The sequence below is a fragment of the Heterocephalus glaber genome, unplaced genomic scaffold (assembly GCF_053883595.1).
Source record: "Heterocephalus glaber isolate CG9 unplaced genomic scaffold, H.glaber_assembly_v1.0 deba00000122, whole genome shotgun sequence".
NCBI lineage: Eukaryota > Metazoa > Chordata > Mammalia > Rodentia > Bathyergidae > Heterocephalus > Heterocephalus glaber.
Window position 1 is genome coordinate 69,873,690 of NW_028258138.1, and position 22,629 is coordinate 69,896,318.

Consider the following 22,629-nt stretch of genomic DNA (forward strand, 5'->3'; position numbering starts at 1 on the left):
TTGTGGAATATAAATTTGTTTTTATTGAAGCAGCAGTCACATGACCTTATATCTAGCCTTTCAATCAGGACTGACAGAGTCAGCCCTAAAAAAATGTTTCTTTTTGCACTAAGAGACATAACATGTTTACATACACCATCCAGTATTGAAAATGAGCAGACTCAAACACAACATATGTTGGTTACCTGGGAGGTACAGCCCCACTGTTTGTGGTATTCATATATTTTACAGAGACCCCCAAAGATTATTACTAATAGAATGAAAGTTAAAAGAAAATACAGATACACCAAACCATGAACGCAGTAACCAAAGACAGCAGCTTGTACACAGTCTTTACAACCGTCCCTTTTAGGGACTGTTTTCTTTCTCTTTAAAGCAGTGTCTGCAAAGCTTCCTTTACATTGAATCCAAAGGTTTCCAAGTGGGAAGCTGCATCTCTTGTGGCCGTAACAGCAGAGTAATGTTATTTGAAAGAACATGACATGGCATTCATGCCTTGATTTTTATAACAAATATTCATGTTTCCCTAGAGGAATGGAAATGGTGGCTATGCAGTACAGTGGCAAAATAAGAAGAGGGATGGGTACTGAAATAAAGACCACACACTTGTGAATTTTAGTTTCATTTCCAGGCTAACCTACTTTTTATTTAATGCAAATTACAGTACCAGTTAACTATTTCCAAACCAAGTCACATAGAACAAAATGTATTTACAAGGGAACAGGAAAGGGAAAAAAACATTGAGCATACTTTTCACAAAAAAGTTTATATTTAAAATGAAAAAAATTCAGTCACAGAGGCATTCAAGTAGTAATGTTATACAGATTTTGCTTTTCCTTTATATCAAGACAGATTTGCACAAGTGTTTGCAATAGTTTGTATACAACCCACAGTCCTTTATATATATATATATATATATATAATAAATTTTTTAGATTTGCTTTTAAGATGGAAGTGGTCACGCTAATTGGTATGTGTACAGGCCCAAGTGATCCATCGGCAACACATTTATAAATGCAAATTTTACAGGCAAGCACATTTTCATACATCTATCTGTATCTGCCTGTAGACAGATATAGTAAAAAAAAAAACACCCAAAAAATCCAAAAACAAACAAAAAAACCAAAAGTTAACACAAGGAAGTCTACTTTATCAAGCCAACCCCTTATGTACTGGTTGTCATTTTGCTTTTACTGCGGAGGTGCAAAACGGAGCGACAAAGTTGAGTAAAAAACAGTATAACCTTTGTGAAAATAATCCAAACCCCAGGGATTACTTTCAAAGCCTCTCAAAGGTAGACCTTAGTCTGGGACTCTACTGTATTTCTAGTTGTCTCTCTTGTTTTCAGTGGCTCAGGTTTCTACTGAAAAGACAGATTTTATTGTAAAGCATGCTTATTTTTCTATACAGGACAGATAAGTGTTCATCTCTGTGATCAGATTATCATTAAAATCAACAATAGGAATCAGACACAATTTTGGTTTAAAATAAAGAAAAACCCCAAACTCCTGGGGATCTGGCATTGGCCAACCTTCCTTTGGAAGATTCCAAAGTTAAATTCTTTAAAAAGGAAAGGGAAAAATAAATGAAATGCCAGTGTCTTTATATCCACAGGGATAAGAGAATACAATAGTCCTCTCAGAAACCTTTGCATTGGTGCAGACAGAGATGACTGACTGGTCAGGCATTACTTTGTTAAAACACAAACTTAAGAAGATGGGTCTAAAACTTAGAGGACTTTAAATGACACATGCCATTGGAAAGAAGGTGCAGTCTTCTGCCTTGCTGGAATGAATGCATGTTTCAAAAATAGTAACCTTTGGTTTGGTAGTTTTTTTCTTCAAGACATTTTATATGAAGTACTTGGAGGCAAAACAACTACTTTACACATTTTTTTCTTTCAAAAAAGGCCTACTACATGTTGGGCACACAGTAAAAAATTAAACTGATTTTTAAAAGAGAAATTAAAATGATATTTCATTGAACAGGGGTAGAGATGGCAGGAGAGAGGGTATGGGCTAAGAGTCCTGTATTAAAACAACAGTGCTCCACGGGCATGGAGGTACTCCATGCTGTAGACTGCCAGTAAGTGCACTAGAGCATTTTAGACCACTGCCATATCAAAAGTCGATACTGTGAAGATACCTTGATTTAGAAAAAAAAATCATTTCTCTCTCTCTCATTTGGGAGGGACGCAGAGAGAGGGGGGAGGGAGAGATCGACCATGGAAGGCTCCCAGAATCTGCTGTAAGACCCATGGTTAGGGTTTGTGGAAGAGACGAGCAAAATCGAATCTATTCGATATCCTCCAGCTCCAGGGCTCCCAGTACTAAGTTCCTGTACGGACCAAGTATGAAATGAAACCGGTCACTACTGAGGAGGAAACAGACATTCAGAACTAAAACAAAGGCAGGGCTTGAATGAAATGAGATTATGAACGTGGTTTCCTCTTCCCACTCCTGAGCATGATGTCACTGAAACAACTGTGGAGGGGGCAAAGATAATTTTGTGAGTTATTTTAAAAGGGAAAGAGGAATGTACAGGGAGTCATGGATAAAGGAAAACAATAAAATTCTAAAAATGAAAAATAAAAAACAGAACAAAACAAAAAAAAAATCAAACACATAGAAGCGAAGGCACTCCAAACTATATAGATACACTATACATTGCTAGAGTTATTGTTACAATAATACAGGCCGGTACCTACTGTACAGTTAAAACTATATGGCTTTAAAAAGCTCGTCTACATTTTGTCTGATTATTAAACAGAATCACTGCCCTGAACAGTTAACTTTTTGCTCATTAATAACAGTTCCTGGGTCCACATATTTACATACAAAACAATAAAACTTAAATTTAAAAATATTGAAAGAAAATATAATGTACAAGCTTGAATTTGGTGAGGAGCTTTTAATTATTATTTACAAAGATATTCAGAGACCTGGATCTCACTTGTATAAAAGAGTTCTGTGATCCCACCATGATTCTTGAGGACAAATTGTGCACCTCTGCGCCCTCAACACACACGAGACAGACAAGAGACAAGAGAAGGAAGAGAGAGTGCGAGAGAGCGAGAGCAAATGAGAGAGAAAAGAGCACCTGACTTTTCTCCTTCTCTTACTCCACTTGGGGTGGGAGGAGGGAAGGTATTTTCTAAAACAAGCACAGATTCTTACAGACTTCAGCAAGTATACCAAGTCCGTAGTAGTATCTGTATCCAAATGTCTGGCTGGGCAGTTTGATCTGAAAGCAGGTCCATTTCTGTCACAGACCTGCCTATTGTGATTCTTTATAAATCTTTTCTAAAACTGGTCTATCAAAGCCAATCCCTTTAAGGAACTATGCTTTAAATACTTTGATTTTAGACTTCTTCCAAGTCTTAGCTCTCAGAAGCACTTTATAAAAAGTAAAATTAAAGTTGATTTGGTTTGACTTGACCATGTCTCCTGTCGCATGAACCGTGATATAACTGGAAGTTTGAGAAATGCCTTCTATTGCCTAAGGTTAGCTAAACAGTGAGTGAAAACTAAGATGGCTCCCAGTTGTCTTTCTGGGTATTGGTTCACTTCAGCAGGCAGGACAACTCTCTTGGAGAGTCACAAACAGGGTGAAGAAGCAGGACAGAGTGCTAGGCCTGCATGAGGGCTGCCAAGAGACTCCCTTCCTTACTAGCTGGTGGGGGAGCCACTCTAACACGACCTAAGGAGGCTGCCAGGAGGGTGAAGGGCGCTTCCCTATAACCTAGTGCTCAGCTCTGAAGCTCTACAGTTATCAGCTAACCTCGGAAGGTGTGTGGAGGTGTGGGTAGGAGGGAAAGATGCCATCACTCAAGGGATCTTTAAATGTAAAATGAAACTGATTGTGCCTTAAAGATTCATAGGTCAAGTAATGGCCCGTAAGCACCAAGGTGACTAAGGTTCATTTTAGAGTATATAAGGCCCACAGAGATACCAATTCTAAAAGTATAAAACAAACTAGTTGTGAAAATCTACTTTCTTCACCTGCAAACACAATCCTTTAATCCTCCTTGCTTTCCAAGGAATATTGCTTTTTTCTTCAAAAACAAGAGACTGATTCTTACACTATTCACTGAGAAACAAAGAAAACAAAAAATCTCAACTGGGTGGGTGGGTGGCTGACACATTCTTCTCATGCTTTAACCAATTTTGATACCATGTAGACAAAAAAGAAAAGGCAGCATTGAGTACATGTATATATAACATATATACATACATTTATATAATCAGTTTTCCTATAATGTGAGCAGGTACAGGTGACTTGTTTATTATTTTGATGTATATTCCTACCATCTAAAATCATAATGGCCTATCTGACATGCATCAATAAATAAATTTAAAAAGCATGAGGTTAAAAAAGCTGAAATTAAATACAGATTCTAGATTTGGATTTAGAATTACAATTATATGTAGATGTGGCAATTCCAACAAGCTTGGTTTTCAATTAAAAATACGAAAAAATAAAGCAGTAGATGGTTACAGTTCACATTATTTAACGATAATGTCCTCTCTTAATATCTTTCCGATGACTTCAGGAGAAGTCTGGACAAGCTCATTCACAGTGGTGAGATGTGCCTCTGGCCTGTCCCCTTCTAGGCCCATCAGTCTCTGACTTCTGTAGCCGCTTCGGCCTTAACACTCTTCAGTGTCCTTCTAGGTCACCAACTTAAAACTGTATGAAGACTGCAGAGAATCTTTGGTCGGGGAACAAAGACCCACCATGGAGCACACAGGCCGAGTTCTGCTTGCTGCTCCTCCTTGGTGGCCTCCTGTACCAGCTTTTTCATCACTAGCAATGATTAAGAGCAGAGCCAACCTGGATCAATCAACTGAGATCTTGCCTGTATAGCTACAAACTGCACTGATGTCCCTGGGTTACACTTGATACACATTTCATTTTTGTCTGCCACACTGCCACCAACATGCCAAAGGCAAGTCTAATACCAGAGGATATGGATTAATTTTACAAGTGACACATAAGTCCCCATTGCGTTATCCCTGCTAAGCTCCCAACCAATTTCAAGCTGTGCACTATACCAAAGTCTTACACTAGACTTTCAAAGAAAACAAAGTTCAAAAAAAACCTTTAGCGCAGAACAAAGTTTTCTTCTTTTGTGGAAGGGGCACGAGGCAGAAGTCCTGTTTTTAAAATATACAACGGTAGACTTTTGATTAAAAAAAAAAAGATTGTCATGGGAGAGAGATTATGTGTTCGAGTGCTCCGCTTTCCCCTCCCATAACCCCTCCCACCCTGGGTCTCCTGCAAAGTGAAAATACAATGAAATTATTTGTATTTATAGATATTTTACAAGGTTAAATAAGAACAATAATAAAAAAATTGAACACTAAAATGAACAGGTTTTTTTTTCTCTTTTTAATTTTCTTTCCAAACGTGACCAGTGTTGCTGAGTGACACTCAAGTAACTGGTGGTTTTTCCTGTGCAGCTGGCTGCTTCAAACTGTTCAGGTGGAGTTGGAAGCTGATGCAGAAGCAGCATTATTGGTCTGTCCACGGTCTCCAGCATTAGCATCTGAAATTGAAAGTTTCAAGACACAGCATGAGCAATGCTCATCCCAAAGAGAACAAGAACATTGCCTCAGCTATAGAGTGAGCTTGTGTGGCCTTCCAGGCTGTTATCTGGAATGCTGGTTTAAATATGGCCAATAGTATGAAATATGAACTTCTTTTTGTTTAGAGCAAAGTACATGCCTTGGCATGTCCTGGTGCAGGGAAGACAAGAGTGTCTTTAAATAAATTATAGACTCAGGAAACCAGAGACCATTGCTGTCAATGCTCTTCCTAAAGCTGGGATCAGTACTACATGGTCAGCTGGAGTCTAGCTCACCTAAAAATACATGAATGGTGCAGAGATGGTAAATAAAAACTTTGAAACATGTTAGAATATGCCATCTGCTTAACTGAGTGAATGGGTAAAGGCAATGAGAGCAATATGGGTCAATGTTGATAAGCAGAAGCACTGTGCATAAATCAAACCTGCTTGTTTTCTAAGTACAGTCATTCTTCATTATTCATAGATGGAAGACAGAAAACTGGCAAAAAAGAAAAGCCACTGTAGCACCAATTCACTTATTCAATCAAATAAAGCATCCTGTAGTCAAAGACACTAAGAACTTATGTTATCTAATCTTCTACAAATGCATATAGCTTTCTACTAAGCTTTGTTCCCTTTCCCCCTTTTAAAGATCCACTATTATTTTATAGTATCCATTAACATTTAAGTAGATGTCTAATGGTGTCCAGACTGGCTCTCCATATTCTGGGTAGGCAATAAACTGCCATTCCAGCAGCTAACTGTCTCATACACAATGAGAATGCACTGCTGGCTAAACTGTCTCCCAAAGATTTCATGTTAAGCCCTGAGCAAGAAAGGTAGCTTGACTGGGACAGAGAATTTCCAAGAGCTGTATTAGCAGCCACACTGCTCTTGGCCATCAAGGCTGGTGACCCTGAAAAGCAGACCTAAAAGTTTTTTGTCACTCTAGAGCTGAAGGCTTATGTAATTTTATGTAATCTCCCATATTCTAAGCTGGGCAGAGTAACCAATGTCATGGCTGAATGCAAATATTTGGTCCTGAATTGTTCTACTTTGAATTTCTGAATTAGAGTGAGACAGACTCTTAAGAACATACAGGAACTTTTAAGCTTAAGGATCAGCCACTCAGTTTATAATTACTGTAACTACTCCATAAAAACAATGTCTTTTCTATATTCCTGATTTTTTCTGCCTCCAAAACAATCTGCCCTTATATACATTTGACTTGGTCTTGGAGAAAGAAAAGGGAATGTCTCTTAATTTGAACAGTTACGTTTAATTTCCTCAAGACACCTCTAGCTGCTTCTAGCCTTGCAAGGTACAGAAATGCACACTGAAAACCTTGCATTGGGTTCATATCTCTGGCATGGAATCATCCTGACTCATTGGTGTAGGACATATGAACAGGTAGCAGGAGAAAGTATGTGACATAGAACTTACTATCCAAAGCCAAGCAGACAGCCTTCTCCAATACTCAGTGAGTAACCAGATCCAATATTTCATGTGTGACTGCCTGGCTTCCTTAGACATGCCCTCTACGAAGTGAGTTTTACTGTCCATCATCATCCAAATTCTGTACGCCAACAATTCAACATTAATTTCTGTCTAGATCACAGATTCCTCCAAGCCTTTCTCAGGAAAAACATTCATTTTCATGATTAAGGCACAGGGTGCATTAAAGATGACATTCCAGAAAAAGCCTGGAAACTGACATAGCTATTTCAGAATTACACTGTTCCTCACAAATCCACGCTTACTGTAGCACATCCTGTGTTCTGGATGACACTCAGAACCTATGCATCACCATCATCAAATAGCACTTCACTTACTTTTAGCATCCAAAGACTACAGAACTATCATTCTGGTCTTCAAGCCCAGGACTTAAGAGAGGCACTAATTATCAGGACTTTTTCTGTTTGACCACTATACATGCACACACACAAGTCCTATGAACAGCTCTGGTCATGGAGTTTAGTTACACTGGCAGATGCCAGACAAGAGAGAGTTCAGTAAACACCTCACCTACACAGCAACCTGCCCGTTTATGTTAACTTGCTCTTTGGCAAAATCCTATTATTACCAATTTCTGATGTCTTTTCACTGACTACAGTCTAAGAGCTTATGACATTGTCCAAACAAGTCTTCCTTTTCCTGAGTAAATTCAAAGACTCTGCATGATCATATTAAAAACAGTGTTTTATATGAGTATATAAACAGAAACGAACAATACAATCTGATAGTCATGTTTCTAAGGTTTATAATTTAATGATCTCATATTTTTTTCAGAATTATTTCCAAATCACTTGATGAGTAAATTTTATCAGCTAATTATTTTGATTACAAATATCCTTGACTTGAAGTAACATAGAAACTACCTCAAGAACAACCAGGAAACTCTTTTTTAAGAAACAGTCAAAGAAACAAGCCTTGGTACAGGCTGATTTTGTCCCCACTTCATTCTGTAAATTTACATAATTGAATCTGAATTAATATGGCCCTCCTATAATAAAAATACTTGTTAAAGCTCTTATGAACTGTCATTAGATTGGGGTTTTTTTGTAATTTCTTAATTTTTTCCTCAATTATCTAAACTGACTCTACAAAAGCAGCCAAGTTTGACATCTTACATTCTCTTCCTTAAACACATATGTGGTAAAAGTGATGCTCACCTGACACATATATGGCTTAAAGGATAGGCTAAGGTCATTTTGATCATAAAGTATTTGACTGTGAATAATCAACTGACTCTACAGTCTGTTTTAGTCCTGAGATGCTCTTCTGAGGTTCATACTGATGTATCTTTCTTAGACCCAATCCAAATATTTGATTTATGAGAATATAATCTTACGGTTTTTGTACCAGATATTACAAAGAGAATTTGTGCCATGTAGTAGAAACTTGGGGGGGGGCAGGTAAAAAGAGACAGTGTCCTGCTATTATATGCCCAGGCCTCAAACTCCTGAGCTCAAGTGAGCTTCCTGTTTCAGCCTCCTGGATAGAGCTGGAACTACAGGTCTATGCCATTGTGCCTGGCAAAAGCAACTGTGTTCCATATGACTTCATGGGTAAAACAAGAACTTGAGCAATATACCATAGTGAAGTCAAAGGTAAAGCCCTCAACTATCAGGTTCTCAACTGAGTCCATGAGGCTGTGATTTTTGTCCTAATGTAAATTTTCATATGTAAATTTCCCTAACTAGTACATATATTGTTTTCTATGTCAAGATCCAAACCTCTCTTTCTTAGAGATTTATAAGAGCTGCTAAACATTGGTTGGAGGCATGGATTAATGATCAGGTTCTCAATACTGAGGAAACTGACCCACCTTACCACTCAGGTCATAAAAGCGAAGTTCTCACCTGGATTCCTTTTGTCTTTCTCACTACCTCCCAGCGAATCCATCAGCAAGTCCTGTCCACTTTCTCTATTTGAATGGGGTTGATCAAATGTGTAAATGGGAGTGGGAAGGAGAGCAAATAGAAGGTCTCATGCTTAAAATTGTTGTTAAAGCAATTAAATAAAAAGAGGAGAAAACAAGGAGACAGGTTGGGAGAAGAGGACAGAGAATAAACGCAGAGACTGGGGTTCCAAAACCTCTGCTACCACGAATCAACATTTTAAAACTGCAGGTCTATAAAGATAAAGCCTTCTACTTTATAGGAATGTTTAATGCATGGTCCAGTGGCAACAGCAGAAATATTCATTTTGTATTCTCCAGTATGGTGGCTACTAGTTACATGGTTATTTAAATTAATATAAATGAAATAAAAATTAGAATTTCATTCCTTATCTGCCCTACATGCATTTCAAGTTCTCAAAAGGTACAAAATTATTAACATCTTAATATTTCTATTATTAGCATAATAGCTAGAAATGTCTCATGACAGGTCAAGTCCTCTAAAAGATAATGTTTTAGCAGCCTGATATATTGTTAATCCTTTTTTCTAACTCTGGATATTCCTATTCAAGCTGTTCCAGAAACTGCTCCACCTCTACTATAAAACTATGTCTTACCTATCATGGTTATTTATGGCACAGGAACAAATAGGACTATTACAAGAATGGAAGGACTATATACCTAAAACTTACATTTAAATTAAAATCATCATCTCCACTAATGACAAAGCTCCACCTGTAAGAAGAAGCCAATTGTCATAATGCTTATCATTCTTTTGATAATATTGTGTGTGTGTGTGTGTGTGTGAGATAATAATAAGGGAGAATGTGCAAAAATCCAGCTTTCCTTTTCATATTATTTCTGATGAAATTTGTGGTTTATAGCCTTCAGCCATTACAAAAATATAAGTAAAATTCAGATGCCTGTGAGCCACCTCGTCTGCCAGGATACACAGAGGGCTTATCAGTAAGACCAGTAAAACTGCTTCTATGCTGGGTAGAGGGGTCTCAGTTTCCTGGGAGCTCAGAGGTAGGGCACATTTTAACTAAGAAGCTTGGGTGTTCAAAGCAGGGCACTAAACATTTTATCTTTTAAGTTAAAATATATTAACAGAAGCAGGAGACTTCAGGCAAGCAACTGAGAAACACCCGAAAGAATTACTAAGGGGGCATTTGCCAACTTAAGACAATTTGAAATTACTTTTGGAGGAGGGGGATATACCAAGTAACATTTTTTACTTAATAAGAGGAAACATGTTTTGCACATAAAAACAATTTTCTACAAGTGATGGCCAGCAATGCTCTGGTGAAAGTAATGACTGAATTGGTTTGATTTTTAGGTATTCAAATGCAAACTCACGAAGTAAGCTTGACACTCACAAAAGGTAGATAGAATCTCTTGGCTATCAGTGAGTGCTGAACTGAATAGTTTGAAATACAAGTCTATATATAAAAGGCAGAGCCAATAAGAGGCACAGTATTGTGCATAAAAAAGATACACATTTGGTTTCCAGGTTGGTAACACATACAGCCAGGCATGGTGGCACATGCTTGTGATCCTAGATACTAGAGAGGCTAAAGCAGAAATATGACAAATTGAAACCCAGTCTTGGCCACATAAGTGAGGCACTGTCTCAAAATAAAAAATAAAGAGGGCTGGCTGGTAATGTAGGTCAATACTAGAGAGCCCCCAGGGGTCTGATTCCCATACTACCAAACAACAACAAATATCTGAAAGGAAGTGAGGAGGGACTGGAGGAGGAAGGCAGGCAGAGAGGAGAGAGGGGAGAGGCAGGCAGAGGAAGATGTGCATGCATATACACATAGCACTCACTGTACCTGCCCCGGCACTGCTCTCTGGGAAAGGGAAAGGTATCTACACTACTATGAGCGAGAAGTGTACACTAGGACAAGTTTTTTGGAAGGTAGTTTGACAATATGCATTGTAAACTTTAAAACTTTTCATACCACTTCATTACTTCTAAATTTACCTCTGAAATTATTTTAATAAAATAAATAAAGCTTTATGTAAAGATATTTTCAAAGCATTTTTGAGAACAAAAAAACCTAATGTCCAAGAATAAGGACTAAATAAATTATAGTATATCCTTATAATGTCAGTTAAATTCTCTATTTTCATAAACAGCATAAGCTCATTTAACAAAAAAGCACTCTATCTGCTCATTCATACATAGACTAGGATATCATATAATGTTACTTATTATCATTGTTAGAATAATACAGGAGATTCTTATTTTCCAAAATAACTTCTTTAGTAGAGAAAAATCCCTGCTTAAAAAGTCACACACTTTTATGAAATTCTACATACATGTGAGTTAAGATAAAGAGAAATCAAAAAGGACAAGATAAGGAAGGGGAAAACTGATGAGCGCCTATATCACAGATTCTACAACTAGACAAGATATGAATAAAGCTTTCTCAATGCACACTGTAAAACTGGCACAGAGGCAAAGGATAGGAGTACTTTGGGAGGGGATGAGGGATGGTAGTTCATATCTGAAAAGTAAGCATCTCTACTAACCTGACTTAATTTGCTCAATATTTCATCTCTAAAAACAGTGGCAACAAATAAGCAATGGCAGAAATTATTCAGGGTTTAATTCTGTCCAACTAGAGAGAACTGGCTGGTGATATGGAAGGCAACAAGAATTCTGGAATAAAAAGTAACTGTAATAGCAAGAAAAAGGGACCACTGGCCATGGCTAAATCTGAAGCAGACTTTAGCAAAATGGATTTCAAACAATTCAGAGAACAGATGTTACATTTTTGTAGTTACAGCCTTCAGGTAGAAAATTATAAAAAAATTTTTGATCAAGCAAATAATCTCATTGTAAAGTAAAGGAAGAAGGACCAACTAAAACGGTTTTCTCTGATGAGTGTATATTTAAAAAGTATGTAACTTTAAGAAGCACACACATATTCAAAGGATAGAAAATAAGCATGAATCTGTAAGAACAGGCTAGAATTGATTTAAATGAGATACTAGCAAGAGCTTTTCAAGGCAAGCTCAAGAGAAGTTCAGCCCCCTCACTAGGTAACATGACAGAGAAGAACAGACTTTACCTAACTCCTATCATGATTCCCTTTTTTGAAAGGTTTTCAAACTGGGAAGGATATAACAAAAATCCTGACAAAATGCAGAGAGCAGGAAGTGAGAACAATCTATACATTTTAATTATGTTTAAACTAAGAATCTACAGTTAAAAAATTTTAATTGGACAATATAATTTGCTTTACAAATATTTAGATACTAGAAATTTCCTTAAGTTTTAAGAAATAACAAAAAAGTGGTTTAGTTTCCGTCTTTAATAGGGTTACTTTTTTTTGGTACCGGGGACTGAACTCGGGACCTTGAGCTTGCGAGGCAGGTGCCAGAACCACTGAGCTAAATCCCTGGCCCAGGATTACTTTTTTGATGGAAAATGCCTGAATGCTTTCTTGACATCATTTTTCAAAGTTTCTCATAACATTGTAGTGTTAAAAGGTTAGTCTACAGCTAAGCAAACAAGGGTAATCAACCAACCATTACTGTGAACACTGTAAGAGTAATCCCTAGTAAGCCTTGCATAGTTCCCTGAGTTAGTACACCATTGATTTGGAGAAAAGCAAATGATTCCTAATAGACCCTCCCCTGTACCCTTTGATATATTTTGTTACTTGCTTGGATAGAGGCAACCCTCCCCCTGCCCCAAAACAGGCATGCTTATGAAATGTGCAAATGATACACAACAGTCTAGAAACCTAACACCCTGACGCTTTAGACATATCCAGGATTAGTTTTTACAATCATCGTTTGTCTGGAAGGCATGTTATCCACAGAAGGGATAGAGAAATAAATTTCAGAATAAAAAAGGATGAATATTCTAACAGTCAGATGGAATATGCTCATTCTTTTAATACTGAGCTTCCAATCCCTACATATACATAATCACTGAAGAGATGACCACTTCTCAGTAGATAACAGTGAACTGAAATCAGTGGCTTTAAATTTGTTTGGTTGTTTGTTTTCTGGTGTCAGGGATCGAACTTGGGTCCTTGCGTTTGCACAGCAGGCGGCGAAACCAGAGCTAAATCCCTGGCCCTAAATTTGTTTTTAATAGTAGGACCATTGCACTGAAAGAAACTTTACTTAGAAGACCAAAATGTTAAACAGATAAGGAAAGAAAAATGCCTGAGTTGAAATATTCTGATATATTTTACATTTAACTCATTTGCTATTGGACCATCAGATGATCTTTTGTTTTTTTGGTACCAGGGATCGAACTTGGGTCCTTGCGTTTGCACAGCAGGCGGCGAAACCAGAGCTAAATCCCTGGCCCTAAATTTGTTTTTAATAGTAGGACCATTGCACTGAAAGAAACTTTACTTAGAAGACCAAAATGTTAAACAGATAAGGAAAGAAAAATGCCTGAGTTGAAATATTCTGATATATTTTACATTTAACTCATTTGCTATTGGACCATCAGATGATCTTTTGTTTTTTTGGTACCAGGGATCGAACTTGGGACCTTGCACTTGTGAGGCAGGCAGCGGATCATCAGATGATCTTTGAAGTCGCACATATTTGACTAGTAAAACTAAAGCGATATTACTCTAGGTGGTTCAGATGAATGGTCTCCCAAAAAGAGTGAATGACATTATCTGCTGGGGGTGTAGAGAAAATTTATATATAAAATTATAAAAGAAACAATACTTTATGGGCTGAGAGTAATATGTGTAATTGTCAAGAGGTTTAAGTATCATTCAACATCATGATCAATTATAATGCCCCCAAAGTCTGAAGTATTCCAAAAACAACTTTTAAAGAATGTGCAAGTTTTGGGGAAAAATTACAATCAGCACCATATTCACCAATTAAAAGTCTTTTTAATTTTTGTACACAGTCTCTCTCCAATCCAAATATAAAGTTTGGGATAATCTGTTCAGATTTAAAAATTTTCCCAACATAAATCAGAATAAAAATTTCCACAAATGTGTATAAAGCTCCATAATTGTTTTTTATGCCTATATAAAAATGAAATTCCACAATGTACTAAAACTATTTCCTACTTCTGACCATTCATAAGATTGGTTCTGTTTGTTATACACAAAATTTTGTTATTACATAATTTGCTATTGTGTATTATGGATTCCACTGCTTGTTTTTCTTCTATTAGGTCTATCATGAAGTTAAGGGCCTAATGTGAAACTGATGAATTAAAAGTATAAACTTTGATGCCTACAGTTTGTAATGTTTTCATGAATGTACCTGCAATCATGATCTGAACCTTGAAAATAACATAAGGAAACAATAGTTGAAATATTTGCAAAACTGGTTTCCTTAGTGTTAATATCATCAAACTTAAGGTGAGACACTATTATATTTCATTGTACTATTTTTTTGTTTTTGAGAGGCTAGAGAGAAACAATTATATACTCCCAAAATAATCATAACAGAATTTTACAACATAATCTCGATAAGAAAAGCTCTACTGTCTGCTTTTCTGGAAGCAGCAATATGGAGAATTAATTAAGATTTCTGCCTATAAATGTATTTAAAATTTAATAAGACCTAAATATTTAGAAGCATTTAATAGTTCTGGGTATCAGTAACACTTGATAAAAGCTTATTTCATAATACAGTCAGTATAAACATGGTTGATGGCATCTTCATCAATTTGTTTTGTTCTGCTGGTTTTATACTATTTTAGAACTGAGTTTTGCTACCAGGTCAACATGAAAGTGAGAAAATCCCATTCTTATTTAAGCCAGTTATGAACATGAAAGTCTCTGAGGCAGTCATTTAGGAGCCTCTGTATTCTGATGACCTTGCTCTGGACACAAACACATCTGATAAAAGCTGAACTGCAATGGTGATGAGCATTGACAGGAACGGTATTTTAGCAGATCACACAGTAATTTCAGGGCTATGATTCTCTTTCGAATTTATTGTGTATCAGTGATCTAAAACTATGTTTAGATGATTAGAAGGCACATTCTTGGGTTATTAAAAATAGGTATTATTCTGTTTCTTGTTGATATGATTTTGTTAATTATAAGCAGCTCTGCCTCTAAAATACTAATTATTTTCATACATGTTCTCCATTACATTGACTTAAATCAAGTTAACCAATTAACTTAGTAACTCAGAGGAGCATCCTGTAACTCAATCTAGGGCATGTTGGGATGCATAACTGTGGTGCTGGAGTTAGGGTGGATAGTTAGAAATTATTACTTTGAAAGTTTTGAATGTGAAACACTTCTAGACTCAGATACTGAAGGTGTGGGGCTTTGGAGCTTAAAATTTATTTCCTTGTATCCTGAAGCAGACTCAGAAATGCTTTATGAGGAAAAGCTTCTGTAGGCATTCCCTGACCATATCCATTCACTGAAGAGAGAATAGTCATAGATTATTATAAGAGGACTGATGTCAACCTTGTCTTCCACATGGACTTTAAAAAAAAATCTCCGGATCTGACCTTATTTGGAAACAACAACAGTATAGTAATAGCAGTTTCCTTTCACTGCTAGTGGCTAGGCAAAGTGCTAAGCAATCTGAGCACATTTTATCTTACTTTTCACAACTCTCTGTAGTAGGAGATATTTACTATTCCTGTGTTTTGGATAAGGAACTGAAGCCAAGTCAAAGGGCATGTACAGTTTAAGGTTTTACTAAAGAATGTAACTCATACTGCCAAATTCTCACTTGAAATATAAATATGGAGGCACTCACTTGTGACACACCTGGTCTTCACTACTTTGGCTCCCTAAAAAACTGCTCCTTTGTTTTACAATAGGGCACGTTTAAAAAGTATCCATATGAAGCCTACTATCACATTTCTTGTTGAATAGTGATGAGAACTTATTCCATCTCTTTCAGTACCCAATCTGAGGCCTGAGGGGAGAACAGTAGGGCCAGAAACACTGCTTCTCCTTACTTTTGACAGTCTGTTATTTGTTTTAGCCACTACAAAGCTCAGCACTATCTGATACCCTCTTTAGTACAGGACACGTTTCTAATTTTAGCTCTGACATCAACTCATTATTCCCTCTGTTAACTTCCTCATACCCTTAGGGTAAAAACTCTTAGGGTCAAAAAAGTCCAATATCACTTTCCATTTTTACATTGATACCTGCTTTTTATAGCAGTATACACATGTAGCAATTCATATTTTTTGGTAACTACTGTAACTTGTACCAAAACACCATAAAAATCAGGTTACATCAAGCTCTGTCCAGGCAAATAATGAACCTAGAACCTGAGGTGCAATCATTAACTAGTTCAGTATCTCATACTAAGAAAAAACAATTTTTAGTTTTTTATTGATAGCTGTACTAAAGACTGAATATAGTGATAGCTGTACTAAAGAGCTGTACTAAAGCTCTACCACTGAGCTGTATCTTAGCCTCTTTTTATTTATTTCTTAAAATTTTGAGGTAAGGTCTCCTGAAGTTGCTCAGGCAGGCCTCCAACTTTCGATCCTCCTGCCTCAGCCTCCTGAATAGTACTAAAAATTTATTTTAAATTACTCCAAACTTACTAATTATAATCCTCATTTTTACATACAGTTAAAGCAATTCTAATAAAACTCATGGAAACTAGCTTAATCAGTAAATGTGTTAGTTCATGGTCAGGCCTACAGTATTTCATATTGTGAACAATCAATGTAATCTAACCTAGCTAGTAATGTATTCAGTTTATTAATAGCTCATCTAAGCAATTCTGTCTTTGTTCTAAGTAAAAAAGGTTAGTGTTTGAAACTATTATTTTTACATTTAAAAATTTAAAGCACATTTCAGTAAATATTTGATTTTCACAGTATTACTTTTGGATAGTTTTGCTACATTTTACAGAAAGAGAAAAAAAATAAGACACTAATAAAGCTAATAAAGTTCAAATGATTTTCTATATGTAGCATATCTTGATCGAGTTGGGACTGGAAAAGAGACTGTTTCCAGACTTTTACTAGAAGGTAGGACATGAACTTAGAATGAAATGTTTTTAATTTTTATTAACAATATTTTAAAAGATTAAGACTGGACGAAAACAGACAACTCTGCTTCAGGTAACAGGAGATGGATTTTGACTTTTACGGTCGAATGCTAAGAACTAGTAGCAATGAAAGATTTTTCTCTCCCACAGCATACATTTCCTCAAGGAAAAAGGGGTCTGTTCAAAGTGATTGATGATTTAATGAAAACAGAGTCAGCTTCTGCCACTTGCTTCTTTTGGAGGGGGTTACCAAATCCTAAGCCTCTAATTGTGCTACCTATAGTGTTTCTAATTTCATTTTAACAGCAACCAGCCATTCACTCAAGGACTGGGTATTTTCAGAATCTGCAATGACAGTGATTTTTAATAAATCAGGTCCCATTTAGCTGCTTAAGGGCCCAGCAGCACACTTTAGCTCTAACCTGTGAGTCCATAGGGGAGTCTTCCTTTCTTTTTTTGGAGACAAGAGTCTAGTCACATTTCATTCTAAAATTTAGTTAAATGCATTTTCATTGCACTCAGCCCTCTCAAATGATTAAAAGTTTACAGCAACCTATACTTCTTAAAATTTTGCCTCTCCAGTATACTAACGTAGTTTGTATCAAAAGGACTAGAACTAAAGTGAATTCTCTTAAATAATATTACATTTATACGGGCTATTTTCTGCCATAAGCATCTTATTTAATATATACTAATCAAGAAATTAAGATATTTATACCCTAAAATTATAAATGAAATACTTTTGTTGTGCATTTTGTAACTAAAGCATTATTTTATTTGCTTTTGTTCCCTTGGCTGTGGTATATTTTTGATACTTAAAAGGAATTAAATGTTTATACTCAATCACATGAAATGAAATGGAGGTAATCGTGGTTTAAAAAAAAAAAAAGTACATTTTTTTTTAAGAAGTTGACATGTGTCCTCACCTGAGGCTGCTGTGGCATTTGTAGGGGTTGAAGCAGCTGCTTGAATCCGAGCATGAGGAGGAATAAGGATGGTAGCCAGAGGTGGATTACTTGACAGTTCTAGAAAAGGTAAAACATGAAGAGCCCACTTTTAACTCTTGTCTCTGAAACCGTTTTATTGGTAACCATAAGTGCATGCGCGTGCACACACAAACAGAAAAAAAGACATGATAAACCTACATATCCAACTAGGTAATGAGTTAGTAATCAACACAGTGCAAGCTCACAGAAATAATGTACTATCTGCTAAAATTAAAGTATGGGTACCTTGGGGAAAAGGAGTAGCCAAAATCTCGAGAGCAAGTGTATTAATAAGATAGGTTTTCATCCTTCATTGATATAAATATGCTATTCTACTCTGGCAATACATACTGGAATTGAGGGTGAAGATATTATAGATGAGAATATGAGTATGTCTGGTATGTATCTCTATGTGTATGCACGCACAAATGGATGTACAGGCCAACCTACCCAACTACTTAAAGACCTATTCAAATACCATAAAAAGCAGGATTTAAGAAACATCTGTTAAAATCTCATGCTTTTTACTAAAAACAATAAGGTTTTACTCAAGTTTATGTTCTGTATGGGAGGCTTAGGAAATTATTATTATTTTTTGGTACTGGGGATCAAACTCATGACCTCATGCTTGCCCAGCAGGCGCTACACCGCTGAGCTAAATTCCAGGCCTTGGAAATTATTTTACGACGATGCTGCATCTAATGATGTAGATATGTAGTAACTAGTGATGGTGAGTGTTTAGTGTTAGCTTTAAGAAATATGATTGTTATTCCACTGCCTGAGATAACCCCGGACTATGCCTGCAATTCAGCATTAACCTATGAGTGCTCATTTTCACTCTAGTTAAGTATCACACTTTGAAGAAATAACCACAGGATCATACTAGCTATAGGAAGATATCCTCCAAGCTACAGCATATATTTTTTGATAATTTATAGATATGGCATGGACTAAAATAAGTTGGGAAATAGAGCTTTTATTAATGAAGGTAAAATTCACATAGCATAAAACTCACCACTTTCAAGTGCCATTTAGTACATTCACAAGGTTGAACAATTGTTACCTCTATCTAGTTCCACAACATTTCCATTATCCCAAAGGAAACTCCAAATACATAAAACAGTCACTCTCTATTAACTCCACCCCTAAGCCCCTAACAACTCAGCACCTAAATATGTAAATTTTGTACTAAATTAGAGTCCAAATGATACCAGGTTCTGACAAAGAAACACAATAAACCAATGTGAAAATTTATGTATAATGAACAAGAGGACAAGCTTAAAACAGAGGGAAGACTGTTGGGACACTTTTATGCTAATTATCAGGTTCTGAGAGATGCTGTTTCCTCACAACCAGATTTAGTGGCTGTTTTGGTTCTCATTGAGGAACAGGAAAATTCTGTGTCATTTTATTTCACAATCAGTCAAATTTTAACCTAGAACCTTTTACCTAGGCAAGCAAGAGAATTTCTGGTAATTGCCATGATGGATGATTTTATGGTTCAAGGAATATAAAAAGTATTAATGCGGTATGTGGTAGTTACTCTTCATAAACCTGAAATAAATTTAGATTTATCATCACAATTAAATCTCCTAAAGTAGGAAAGATTCTTTAAAATCCACCCATATATCCATCTATCTATCCACTCATATATCCTAATAATAATAAGCATGAAACTGTGTTAAGTCCCAGGATAGAAAGATTTAAAATAAATAGTCCTGTCTTATTAACAAATATAAATGGAAGTGAACCAACAAGCTGGCAAGAAAGGTATTCAACCTATTAAGGATAGGGGCACTTTCAGATTAAAATATCTCTATGACTATGTGCCCAATATCTAAAAAAAAAACCTGAAAAAAACAGGACCAGAGGTTTTAATATACGATGTTTGACAAAGTTAAGACAGTAGTTAAAATAAACTGGGTACCGGTGACCTGTGATCACTCTCCTTATGGGCCACGCTGCCCGTTTTCTCCTGTTCATTTACTGTCTTACCATATCACTTATCCTGTGTATCTGCATGCCTAATTGAAGGCCACAGTAGTTTTCTGCCTTAGTTTGGGAAGTGGTATGTTTATGTGTGTGCATATATAGGTGAAGGGTTTGGGACCGCCCCCCCCCTTTTAAGTATTAGACTATCATTTTGGCTTTGCACAGGGAAAGGGATAGCTAATAAAGAGAAAGGAAAATATGGAGGGATATTCACAAATCCTTCATGAAGTAAAAAATGACAATTCTTATCTACAACTAATACTTGATCTTACAGTCACCATTATTTGCCATTAGTACTACAATTACTTTGAACTAAATCTGACTTACCCCTCTTAGGCTACTCATGAATCTTTTTGACTCTCCCATAGTGTGCCTCCACTGTTCTTACATTTCAATGCTTAGAGAGCACAGCCTGATTAACTAAAAATTTTACTTTCTAGATAATTTGCAAAATATTAAACAATTATTCAGACACTAATTCCTCCAACATCTTTTACACTTATAAAGCATTCTCCTCTTGTATAAATTTATCATTGCTCTTGTAAATTATAAATCTAAAAACTAAAATACTCCAGTTCAGTGTTCACAGTAATTTTAGAGTTAGTATCAGAAAATACTTCATACCTCAGGTACTTGAAATACTGTGCCTATTTTAGATGTGTTTGAGGGTAATGAAAGCTAGAAGAAAATGCTCAGGATACAAAAAGTCAGGTAAGTAGATGAGTTGACCATATTTATGTTTATCAATGTATTATAATAGAAAAATAAATTTAGAAATCATTGCTACAAAGATGATGCAATGGAACCTCCTACTTTCCACAAATAATGATTAGAGTGGATTTTATAAATAAGTAGCCTAATGGTTTCAAATGAAGGAAATATAACCTGCTGATGTCCTGGGTTTCTAGAACACTTATTTTTGTTCCCCATGACCAATTTGTTTTTAATTCCATTTTCATTGTTTTCTATTTTCTAATAGACGTCTACCCTCCTTTTTAAAAAAATCTGATTCTCTTCCCATTTTTTTCTTTTTAAAATCTTTTCTATTTTCTTAACTTCTTTTAAAATACTTGCTTTCTAGAATCTCCTTTGTATCTTATCACCTGCTTTCTTTATCTTTATACTCTGACTATTCACCCTAAAACATCCAGCCTACCTCAGTCTCTTAAGTTGCTTCCTGGATGTCCCAAATATCCTATTTTAATTGTTTCCTAGAGGTCCTAAATCTGCTGCTTCTGCCTAGTCAGAATGCCATCATGCCATCATGCCATCACCTCCCCATAAAGTTATCTTTCTCATAATACAGCTAAGTGGTAGATTCTTCAAAATTAAATCACACTGAATGGTTGACAGTCCTTCCAGTAACCCCCAGCCCTAACCCTATCCTATACTTTCAAAAGGACAATGTTTGCTAAATATTTTCAACTGGTAGAACTTCGTATAAACTAGATAAAATATTTGGATTGGAGATGTGGGTGGAACTGAAGGCAGACTCTCCTTTAAACATAAACAATTTACTTCCTAATATATTCCTACTGTGGAATAAGAAATAAATTGGTGAACAAGAAACAGCTATCCTTACTAACTCCATCTACTTTTTTGGGTCCATTTAGCTATATCCAACTTTTCAGATCCAATGGGAACAGGAAAAGGAAAGAAGGGAACTGTGTCAAAGGTTTGTACTGGATCCAATGTCTAAATGTAGACAATCCTGTCAGTTGCAGGGTCCCAAGCACTGGTGCTGGAATAATGACAGAGTTCTGATTGTTTCCTGAGGCATGGACTCAGGCAGTCGGAAGGATCTCAAAATTTTTTATCTGTACAGTTGTCCCTTGATTCATGAACTTAATTTTTCCCAAGATTCTGGTTGCAAACTGAATCAAATTCAATGGTTAGGTTCAATGTTGACCTTATGGGGAAATTTGATTTGGCTCAAGAACGATTCAGTTTGCAGCCAGAATCGTGGAAAGTAATTAAGTTTGTGAACCAACGTATCACTCATCTTTACCCTTCTTCTAGGTGATTTCAGAAATATTTCTTGTGACGATATGAAATACTAATTACATCTTATGGCTGATTTTCATGGTACAGTAACAAACATCAAATTGAAATTAGCTTTGTTGGAGAGATAGGTTTACTAATTAAAACAACAACAGTAATAAAAACTAGGAGGAACATTAGAAATGTCCAATAAATATTGGTTGCATGAATTAATAAATTCTGTGTTTAACATGATATGTGTCGCTGATTCAAACATTCACCAAGAATTTACTGCATATAAATCAGGGATTATCTTTATTTTATTTGTGGCAGTAGTGCAGATCTCGCTGAGATTTTATTGTGAGGATGAAGGAGGGCTTTATACTGCCTACGGCAGAACCTCACTACTTACTCTCAAGTTCTCTCCCTACAATAAATCTCTGGATTCTCCCTTGCTATACTAACAAGCAGAGTACTAGTTATTCTTCAACCTCCTGAATTATAGCTTTATTTTGATTATCCATTAATTACTTATTATTAACTAGTCTGTGCTTTAAAATTGCATTTGCAAAACAAGTATATCTTTGCTTTAGAAAACAAGATCACCAACTGGAAACACAGCTCCAAAATCAGAATACATAGTATCAAACAGAATAACCTTAAGTAACACCTCTTCCCTGGACAGCAGTGTCCTTATATAAAAATACCTT

At 36.1% G+C, this 22,629-nt stretch overlaps 1 protein-coding gene across 5 annotated transcripts in view; it reads right to left on the bottom strand.

Moving 5' to 3' along the window:
* Gsk3b (glycogen synthase kinase 3 beta) overlaps positions 1 to 22,629 on the bottom strand; it is a 189,254-nt gene continuing 166,625 nt past the window's right edge. For all 5 annotated transcript variants that reach the window (XM_004835656.4, XM_004835655.4, XM_087209012.1 and 2 more), the window contains 2 exons: positions 17,888 to 17,986; positions 1 to 5,548 (listed from right to left, as the gene is read on the bottom strand). In XM_004835656.4, coding sequence (XP_004835713.1) covers positions 5,481 to 5,548; positions 17,888 to 17,986 — 167 coding nt within the window. In that variant the 3' untranslated portion in view covers positions 1 to 5,480. The remainder of the gene's footprint in view (positions 5,549 to 17,887; positions 17,987 to 22,629) is intronic.